General features: G+C 40.8%; 1 protein-coding gene across 1 annotated transcript; it reads right to left on the bottom strand.

Annotated features, from left to right (window-relative positions):
• Window positions 1-3867: 3867 nt before the first annotated feature.
• LOC137098100 (uncharacterized) lies at window positions 3868-11230 on the bottom strand. Its single transcript, XM_067473927.1, has 3 exons — window positions 11101-11230; window positions 9274-9381; window positions 3868-7425 (listed from the first exon to the last, which is right to left on the bottom strand). The coding sequence occupies exons 2-3, from the start codon at window positions 9371-9373 to the stop codon at window positions 3869-3871; spliced, it is 3657 nt and encodes a 1218-aa protein (XP_067330028.1). The 5' UTR covers window positions 9374-9381; window positions 11101-11230; the 3' UTR covers window position 3868.

Raw genomic sequence — 11230 nt, 5'->3', positions numbered from 1 at the left:
GACATCGTCATCATGTTATGTCACCTGCATCTCAGTGGTCTGTAACTGCTGTGGAAGGTTTGCTAAAATGTTAATGTTATTGATGATGACTGAGACACTTTGTGTTTTGAATATGAACTGATTTCTTGAAACGAGAGAATCAAGAATGGAGATGATGATCCCTAAGATTATTAAAGCCATATTTAAAAAACGTGACCTGATTTATGTTAGAAATGTGACAACTTAAATGTCTGAATTTTAAAAACAGCAGAAAAACAACTTCACAGATTTAATGAATAAAAGCATTTTTAAAGATTATGCTCGGTTGTAAACTACAGTATACTGTTAAACATCCTTCTATCTACAGCTCAAACCCTGGAGCAGGAGCTGCATCCACCAATTGTCACCTTTGCTACTTTGTTTATGGGAGACACATACAAATAAACAGATGAGAATAAACATAATGCCAAATGATATGTCACGATAAAATCTGCTGCATACATTACATATTCCAAGTATAGGGATAGATTAAAAGTGACTCAGAGAAAAAAACCTGCCTCGATCTACAGCTGTCAGCTGTGTATCACTGACCTGAAAAGTCCTGGAAGAAAAAAATGTAGCTGCAGAAAACAAAGAGGACATCAGAGGACAAGAGAAAACAAGACGTGAGGCACGACAACATTTATTTATAGTATATCATATTGATTTCTGATTATCATATCACCTGATGTAAGTCAGTAAACATCAGTCTTCTTCTTTCCCTTTCAGGAGTCGCCACAGCGAATCATGTGCCTCCATCTAACTCTGTCCTCTGCATCCTCTTCTCTCACACAAACTAACTTCATGTCCTCCCTCACTACATCCATAAATCTCCTCTTTGCTCTTCCTCTAGACCTCCTGCCTGGCAGCTCCAACCTCAGCATCCTTCTACCGATATATTCACAATGTCTTCTCTGATCATGTCCAAACCACCTCAATCTGTCCTCTCTGACTTTATCTCCAAAACATCTAACATGAGCTGTCCCTCTGATGTCCTCATTCCTGATCCTGTCCATCCTCGTCACTCCCAAAGAGAACCTCAACATCTTAAGCTCTGCTACCTCTACCACTGCTTACAAATGTTCACCTCTGCCCTTAGCCGAGCTTCCACTACTCTTTCCCACAACTTCATTGTGTGACTCATCAGCTTTATTCCTCTGTAGTTGCCACAGCTCTGCACATCTCCCTTGTTCTTAAAAATTGGTACCAGTACACTTCTCCTCCAGTCCTCAGCATCCTCTCACTCTCCAAGATCTTGTTAAACAAACTAGTCAGAAACTCTACTGCCACCTCTCCTAGACACTTCCATACCTCCACAGGTTTGTCATCAGGACCAACTGCCTTTCCACTCTTCATCCTCTTCAATGTCCTCCTCACTTCACTCTTACTAATCTTTGCTACTTCCTGCTCCACACCAGTCACCTCTTCTACTCTTCGTTCCCTTTCATTTTCCTCGTTCATCAACTCTTCAAAGTTCTCCTTCCATCTTCCCATCACACTCCTGGCACCTGTCAATACATTTCCATCCTTATCTTTAATCACACTAACCTGCTGCACATCCTTTCTATCTCTATCTCTTTGTCTTGCCAACCTGTACAAACCCACCTCTCCCTCTTTAGTGTCCAACCTAGCATACAAGTCCTCATATGCTCTTTGTTTGGCCTTTGCCACCTCTATCTTCACCTTACGCTGTATCTCCCTGTACTCCTGTCTACTCTCTTCAGTCCTCTCAGTGTCCCACTTCTTCTTAGCTAACCTCTTTCTCTGTATACACTCCTGAACTTCCTCGTTCCACCACCAAGTCTCCTTGTCCGCTTTCCTCTTTCCAGATGACACACCGAGTACCCTCCTACCTGTCTCCCTGATCACATTAGCTGTAGTGGTCCAGTCATCTGTAAGCACCTCCAAACCACCCAGAGTCTGTCTCAGCTCTTCCCTGAAAACTACACGACATTCTTCTTTTTTCAACTTCCACCACTTCGTCCTCTGCTCTGCCTTTGTCCTCTTCATCTTCCTCACCACCAGCATCATTTTACACACCACCATCCTGTGTTGTCTGGCTACAATCTCCCCTACCAATGCTTTACAGTCACTGATCTCTTTCAGATTACAGCGTCTACACAAGATGTCGTCCACCTGAGTGCTTCTACCTCCGCTCTTGTACGTCACCCTATGTTCCTGCCTCTTCTGGAAGAAAGTGTTCACTACAGCCATTTCCATCGTCTTAGCAAAGTCTACCACCATCTGTCCTTCTGTGTTCCTGTCCTGAACACCAAACCTGCCCATCACAGTCTCATCACCTCTATTCCCTTCACCTACATGTCCATTGAAATCTGCACCAATCTACACTCTCTTACCTCTGGAGATGCTCTGCATCATTTCATCTAACTCACTCCAGAAATTCTCCTTCTCTTCTAACTCACATCCTTCCCATAACCACTCACAACATTGAACATCACCCCTTCAACTTCCAGCTTCAGACTCATCAACCTGTCTGATACTCTTTTCACCTCTAGAACATTCCTCACAAAATCCTCTTTCAATATAACTCCTACTCCATTTCTCTTCCTATCTGACCCATGGTAGAACAACTTGAACCCTGCTCCTAAGCTTCTAGCCTTGCTACCTTTCCACCTGGTCTCCTGGACACACAGTATGTCCACCTTCCTTCTCTGCATCATGTCAATAAACTCTCTAGCCTTCACTGTTATAATACCAACATTCAAAGTCCCTACTGTCAGTCCTACATTCTTAGCTTTCCTCTTCTCTCTCTGCCTACGAACACACCTTCCTCCTCTCCTTCTTCGTCTTCGAAATGAAAAGTACACAGTGTCAGGAGTTATTAAAATGAATTTCAAACTTTAAAACTTCAAGAAAATAAACGTACAATATCAAATGTAGCCTGAGTTTAAAAAAATCGATAACTTCATGTTATACTTTACTTTAGAAGTACACTTCATTTGTAGACACTACTCAGAAATATTGTTTCAATCAACTAAGTCATTGCAATTGAAATATACAGTGCTTACATGAAACAACACATTGATTTAAGTTGAACAAATAATTTTTTTAATTTCCTACAACTTTTTAATTAAACAGTGATTGGACTTAAAAAGTAACGTGTAATTTTAGTTTAGTTTGTTTTAGTGCAAATAGGATTTTTCCATTGGCTTCTGGATTATGGTGGAAATTAAGCACTGTGAAAAACAGAAGTTGATCTTCACAGATGAACCCTCTTTTTATGATTTGTGAAGACTAAATACAATTGGGGCAGTTGACCATGGACCACAGGGTCAGTGGTTCAATCCCCGCTCCCGGCTACAAGTCGACGTGTCCTTGTGCAAGACACTGAACCCCAAGTTGGTCCCGGTGGGTCAGGTGAGCACCTTGCATGGCAGCCAACGCCATCAGTGTGTGAGTGTGTGAATGGGTGAAAGGGAAGCAACATTGTAAAGTGCTTTGGATAAAAGCGCTGTATAAGTGACTATTTACCATTTACCATAATTGCCAGAAGTAAAAATGTAGGCAATAAATTAACTACACCATGGTCACAAAGCATTAATGTCCAACTTGTAATTTGATTTAACACAATAAACCTTTCTACAAAAGCCTTTCTTATTAGAGTGACCCGTTATAGCTAGTGAAATCATAAACGTAAAAAAAGTTGTAAAGGTAGAATATGTTCAGCATGATGAAGTTTAAAGTTCTCATTTAGGCCCTTGTTAGCAATCGTCTTTGAAAGACAAAAAGCATGAACTACAGATCTTTGTCACTTCACACATCAAATCCTTTTGAGATTAATATAATTTGCTTTTTAGGCTGCATTAATATAATCACATAAAAAATGATTTTATGTGTGAACCCACTTTTGAAAAAATCTTTTAAAAAGTGAGAGAAATGGTAATTGTTCCTTCAGGTACCGAATCCGTTGCTTCCAGCCAGGTTTGGCTTCAGATTTCTCTCCCTCAATAAGCAGATTGACGTACTCTGGAGGGTTGAGAGGATCTGGTGTCTGTGCCATCTCTTTGAGTCTGTTCATTACCTCAGCAGAGCTCTCCAACTGTTTCTTTAATTCAGCCCATACAACATCACGTTCAGCCCTCAGTTTTTCAGTCAATACCCGAACAAGACTTCGATCCTCTGCAGCTTCCAGGTACTTTTCTTTCAGTTCTTTTACTGTTCGGTTTTCTTTGACTTCCTTATAGTCCCACCTGAACTTCTGGATGAAATGCACATTCCAGTAACACTTTCCTGGGCAAACAGTACAGCGGCCATCACTGCCCAGTGTAGCACAGCCTGTTTTACCGTCGTCACCGTGAGGATAGTGACAAGTCATATGACACTGCTGACAGTTGGTGAAGAAATCTTCAGTGGATGAAACATCAACTTGAACAGGCTTTGTCACAGTGACTTCAAACTCAAAATTCTCATTTCTGCTGATCTCTACCCAATGCTTATTCAGCTTTTCAGTTGTCTCATTTATGTCCTGGAGCTTTGCTAACTCGACTTTTACCTGCTCCTGCAACTGTCCAACTGAATTCTCCAATTGCTGTCTTTCTCTGAGGACTTCCTTTGTCAGGGTCAAACTTTTAGTGTCCATGATATTCAGAGCACCAAAAAACCTCTTCATGAGCTTTGTTCCTCTTTCCCAAATCATCTGTTGAGAGCTCACATGTGATGATTTGTTATGTGCAAACAGAGCTGAACTGTTAAATTTAAAGTGAACTGGCAGGTTGTCATCTGTTTTAGGACATGGGAGACCCAAAGCATTGATGGCCTCTAAAACTGGAGGGCGATGGTCATCATCCAATGTCACCAGAACCCTGATGTTTTCTCTAACATCTCTGTCAAAGATTGAGAACAGAGAATCAAACAAGCACCTTTGTGTTGGTGTGAGTTCAGCTAAAGCAGCTTTAGTTACGAAACACACAGCATCAATTTCACTGACACCAAGCTCAGCAGAGAAGAGGTTATGCAGCTGCTCGTCTCTTTCTATGCATCTTGTATCTCCAAGGTCTGGTATGTCCATTATGGTCAGAGAAAAAGGGATTTTAAAACCCTCCTGATGGTTGATTTTATACACAGTGGCCTCTGCAGAGTTGCTTTTAGCTAGTGATCTTGACGGATCCTCGTCCATTAATTTTAATCTGAAATTGTCTTTCCACTCTACACCAAGAATGTAGTTGATCATTCCATTGATCAGAGTGGATTTTCCTGCTCCAGTCACCCCAAAGAGTAAAATAGTGCGATTTTGCCTCAAGCTTTCCTTGCCAAAGGTATATCTCTGATAACCTTCATTGTCCATTTCTTTATTCAAAGGCAGTTTGTAAATTGAGGGAGATTCTGAATTTATCCTTTCACTTGCACGTCTAAAGAACTCTGAAAGACATGTAGACAGTGTTGTGCAGATTATAACACTGATGCTTTTGTTGCTTCTGCCGATTTCACCACAATCACATCTGACTCTGACAACATATTCTGTCTCTGAGGGAAGTCCTGTAATGATCACATGTTCGACTGTTGACACCATTTGTTTCCACTCCAGATCTTCCTCTTTCACCCTGTTGTCTGTTGTAGCGTACTCCACCATGTAGCTCAAAATTTGAACATCCTGTCCAAGCTCAGCAGGTTTCTCCCAGCTAACTGATATCTCTGTGGAGTCTGCTTCAACTTGAGGTTTTCCAGGAGGACTGCAGGGTAAGGTCTTAATGGAACCACTGACTTGATTGGCTGGTCCAACACCTACTGAGGTCACTGCTCTGCATCTGAACATATACTCTGTGTTGAGCCTCAGATCGCTCACTGTGACTTCTCCAGGTGTTGATGCTGTCTCTCGTTGCCATCCATCCTCTCCACTGACACAGTACTCAACAGAGTAGGAGCTGATGTTCTCTGCTCCAAATCTGGGTGGAGAAACCTTCAGTGTCACACTGTTGTGGTTTATGTCACTGACTGTCACAGTTTCAGGTTTTGAAGGAGGCTCAAAGTTCTCACTGACAGAAAATCCATCTTTATAAAGGTAGATGCTTGACCCTTTCTGTTTCTCATCCTTTAAACCCACTGTCAGGAACTTAATGTTCTGGTTCTCCTTGTTGGCCTCTGCAAAATCACTGAAGAGCTTTGCTTTACTCCTAACTTCATCTAATGCTTCTTTTGAGCTGCACCACTGTCCCTCCTCGACATCATGAGTATGTGGATGTTGAGGGTCGTCTGGTTTGGTTCTTCCTTTTAGGTACTCTGATAGAGCTGAGAGGTACAGGTCAGGACTTCCCAGTGAGGTGAAAACAAAGCAAACAACAAGTTCTCCACTGAGACTTTCTTTGTACAGATGATTCTGAGATGGGACGATCATTGTGTTTTTCATCGTGTTGGTAAAAGACTTTAAAGTGTAGATTTCTCTCTCTTTACAGTTCATCCACTCACTCAGGTTTCTGTTGTTGAATGGAGAAGAATGTCTCTTCTTCAGGAGGTCCACAAGCACAGTCTCATCTTCTCCTCCTCCTCGGATTAATGGAAGCTTCTTTCCCAAGGTTTGTTGGAATTCTAATCTGAACTCAGAGCACCTTTCTTTAAAACATTTAATTTTCTCACCAATCTGTGGGAACTGCTGGACAGTGGTAGTTCTCAGTGCATCACTGCACCTGATTTCCAGCTCACTGAGGTCCTCCAGGACTCTCTGTGCTTGCTGAACTAAACTTATACTTATCCGACGAACAAGTTTAGCAGCAGAAGAATCTAAAATTGTCAGAGGCAACAACCAGACCTTCATTGGTACAGCATTTTCTCCGTTGGCTCCCAGCAGTTTGGGCAGACTTTGGTAGACTTCTACAGCGTCTTGAAAGGACGTAGGAGTTTTCTGAAGGGAAAAGTCTCCATAGAATCTGCAGGAGAAATTCTCAACATTTGCTCTGTCCTGTTCTTCCAGTTTGAGGGAACCTTCACTTGTGGTAAGTGTGGGAATTTTCTTGATCATCACTTTCAAGTTGCCCTGAACATCTTGATGATTTTCCTTCACAGACACCTCACGGTCAAAGACAAAGAAGGCTTGTGCCCCATAAAGAACAGCTGTGACTACATGTGTTGCTAAACCTTTATCAAACACATATGGATGTTTCACATTTCCTCTTCCAAGATGATTCATTGACAGCTCCTGGACCTTTGTGGTAGCCTTGTACTTTAGTGTAACTCTGGCCTGATTTCTGGAAGTTTTACTATCATTTAGGTATTTAGCAGATCCCTCAACCTCAACTAGTCCTGCCAAAAAACTCGCCTTCAGTGAAGCTTCAACATTTAGTGCTGATGATTTATCCTCAATTGATTCCGAAGCAACTATCTCAAAGTCGTTATAGTTCTGTGGTCTTTCTCCTATGTGTTTAATCAGGTCATCACGATCCCACAGTGTCATTCCTGCAATTGAAGAAGAAAAAAGCAGTAACAGAAACAGCTGGTAGATGTTTTCATGTTAAAGAAATTGCTCAAATGAAACAAATGTCTGAACTCCCCCCTCACTGTACCTGACAATTTACTACTTCAAATTTTAGAAACTCAAATGTGAAATCATTTGTTGATGATGGAATTTCTTTGAGAGAATGAGAGTACAGTAACAAAGACCAGACATATTCATCCCAGGCCCTCAAGAGTCACTGCCCTACTGTCTCTGTCTTATCCACTGCTGATTAACGGGACCAGGTGTTTTCAATCAGAAGCTGGAAGATACCCTTTGGTACACTTTGTCTTCCTGTAGTCTAAGTTCATCTAGGATGATTTTTTACCAAGATATCTGCATTTTTCTGGGGACATACATGATGTGCACTAACGACTTGCTCCACTTGTGGTAGTTTTCATTTGCTAAGTAAGTTATGAGCATTACAACCCAAAATGGTTTGGAAGCTAGAATTTTTGTTCCCAGCGAGGACCAGATTCCATATGGATCGGAACTGTGACGATATCAGAGTTGTGACTGGACATGTATGAAGCAAAAACGCCCAGTGAAGAAGAATGTTACTGGGTTGTGTTGAGGAATGTGAATAAGAACGTCTGCTGAATTTCAGCAGAAGCATGAAGGCTCTACATGCAAATTGATCACTCCTGTTATCTCCCAAAATATTCATCAGTAATAACAACAAGGACAGGACAAGACATTTTAGTTCTCTGTCCATGAAATACATCACATCCTCATCTTACCAATGGCTGCAGAAGACAAGGTAACTCCAGAGGCTTCATATATTTTCTTTTGTAATTTTGTGCTCTCTTCTACTGTGAAATTCAGTTATGAAGAACCTCTGAAGAGCATCCTACCTAAGAACCATTCTTGCAGGGGTCTGGAAAAAGTCCATGTGGTCCTATCCTATTCCAGTCAGTTTGCTAATTAAAATGTCTGGAATGATAATATTAAAGGCTGTAGCTGACAAAAAGCAGCCTTACACAGAGTACACAGCCTCTAATCCTGGAACTAGAAGCTGTGTATGCTGGCCACCGACCATCGAAACCTACTGACATCATTAAAGACAGATCACAGACACCAACTGTTTGCCCCCCCACCTGATACAGACGTGCCCAAACAGTTTTAACACATTTGTGTGCTCTGTTTTTCATATGTAGACATTTTTTATGGGCTGTCATGAGCGCAGGCTGGAATTTAGTTGCATGCAGAAGGTTGGAATTTGTAAAAAAGTTCAGGGATGATCCAGAAAATTCAGGAACAAAGATTAATGGAGTGATGAGACCAAGATGAACCTCTACCAAAGTAATGGAAAGACCTAAGTCACAGGCTCAATACAGTTATTGCAGATAAGTGATCAACAAAAACAAAAGTATTAAGTTTTATTTAATTTATTTCATGTTAAATCTGTCTGTACCAAATCTGTTCCAAGGGGTGTTATCATCTGATGCACAACACACCAAGGTGTAAATACCATCGGATATCCATCATTTGATTTTAAAAGAAATGTTTTCAATGTTCAGCAAAAACTAAACAACTAGTCTTGCTGTTCCAATACTTTTGAATGGGACTGTATATTAGATTTGAATGATTGTATTTAGAGGTGTCACTAGTGTGTGTTTAGGAGGGTGTGTGTTTGTACTGGCATGGTTATGCATGTATATGCAAAGATACATTTCCATGTTTTGTGTGTAGAAAGTTTTATTAATATTAACTTTACGATGGAATCATAGAAGATAAAATAAAGCAACAGATCTGAAAATGGGTTTTTAAAAACTGTTGATCCATCAGCGTCTGTACTTGTGAATTCTTACCAGGGACCAGTAAGTCTCTGCGGCAGTCATACAGCATCCCGAGGCTGAAAGGCCGACCAAGAGCGGCCACCTCCATCGTCCAACCAGATTCAGGATCCATCACTCAGACTGAAGTGGACAAAACAGAAAACAGATCATTAGTTTACTTCTGTGGCTCTTCTGCAGTCCAAGTTATTTTTCTGAATGATTAAAGCATATGTTTAAAGAGTCGGATAATATCTTCTCCCATCAAACCCACATTTAACGTTTTAGCTCAGTTAGATTTACAGTCATGTAGAGGCCAGACTTTTGAAAGTACCAGTCAAAAGTCTGGACAAACTTTCCTATTTAACTAAAGAGGAAACTTTGCTGTAATAATCCAGAATAAACCTTTATCATCTGATCCCATGTAAACAAGTCCCACCTGTTTTGTAGGTTTGGTTAATAATCATGGAGGTTGAAGTTGTATCTCATAACTCACACACACACACACACCTTGTACTGTAAAAACCTTTGAATGCCAAAGCCACAGTGTCGTGTCCTTGTGAAACCCGCTGCAATCTGTCATTCAGCAGCTATTTGTTGTGTGTACTGAAACAAGCCAACTGATAACAAAGAAAACTACTTTTGCTGTTTTCTGCAGATACACTCTCTGTCTCAGCCTGGACTGTGGCTTCACCCTCATAATTACCACTGTGTCATGTGTCATTCAGAACTGCAGCCCCCAAGGAACGTTTAAAGCTACTTGTCATGATGTCTTCCATCTTTGTTTGCTCTCAGGTCGAGTAGTGTAATTAGTTTTACTAAATCATGGCCGCGGAGAATTCTGGATTGTGACTGGTTGGAAAGTGCTGAATAAATAAAATACATTTGCACTAATGCCCAGTATAACTACACAGCTGTGACCTGTTTGCTGTTCTAAATCAATGTGGCCATATAAAAAAACATAGGTAACCATAGCAACAGCAATGTTGTATTGCCACCAAGTGGCTGAGCTTCAACAACAACCTTTGAAGAAAGAAGCGCACACAATAACCAATTTCACATTTCATTTAACCCCTTGGTGAATATTTAATTGTTGACAGGTGGGACGCTGCTGATGAAGAAGACACAAAAGCCATCAAGTAAGAAGGCACAAACCATGAAGACTTATTAAAGTGTCACCTGGACTATCCTCTGATACAGCTGAAGACGTGGTCCAACATTCAGCTGTGCTGAGGTGGAAAGTGAAACTAAAAGCTGTATCATTCATTCTGAGGTTCCATGATTTTAATGGTTGGTCCTTTAGCCTCCATGTCTCCCTTTACAATCACGCCTTGTTCAAAATGATCCCATCCATAAATGACTAGATAAGGAAAACAGGGCAGGACCACAGATAAGACGGGTGTGGACGTCTTGTATGTGATACACATATTGAAATAATGCTGTTATCAAGCTTTTCCTAGAAACACCATGTTTTTTTTTCATTTTTATACAGCTTCTCTACATTTGTATCTTCTGTTAAACTGCTGATGCAATGATATTAAGTGCCGTGTAATCAGTTGATTGTGTTGAATGAAGATAAAGTGATTGAGAATCCTCCATGTAAATGATCTGTCCACTCCAGATCCTCTATTTGTGTAAGTCTGACCAACCTGAATTAGTTACCTTACTCAGCTTGATACCAATTTGCAGTAAACTGTGTGAGACTCTTTTTACTTTTTACTAAACCACAAAATTAAAATCATTTACTCATCAATTGTAGAAAACAGTTAAACCTATTTATCACTTATAAAGTGATACATAGATTATCTCCAAGCTCTCAGATATTTCTTAGCCCATGCTGTGAAACAGCATCAATGTACTTACAGTAGTAGAGTGAACTTGTTCACAGAAGCAGGAAATTGTGTCCATCTGATGTCCTCCTGTGGTTTCTGGCTATTTATAAGGGACAAACTCCACCTGATCAGAATCAGACGGGTTTCTCAGAAGGGCTGTG

Source organism: Channa argus, chromosome 14 (assembly GCF_033026475.1).
Source record: "Channa argus isolate prfri chromosome 14, Channa argus male v1.0, whole genome shotgun sequence".
Taxonomy (NCBI): Eukaryota; Metazoa; Chordata; class Actinopteri; order Anabantiformes; family Channidae; genus Channa; species Channa argus.
Note: the sequence above shows the minus strand (reverse complement) of the source record. Positions and strands in the feature narration are given on the sequence as shown.

Bases quoted from the DNA above. Each gene is read 5' to 3' on its own strand.
- LOC137098100 (XM_067473927.1), bottom strand. From the start codon at position 9,373: ATGGATCCTGAATCTGGTTGGACGATGGAGGTGGCCGCTCTTGGTCGG. The intron at 7,426-9,273 runs GTAAGAATTCAC...CTTCAATTGCAG, and splicing joins CAGAGACTTACTGGTCCCTG to GAATGACACTGTGGGATCGT.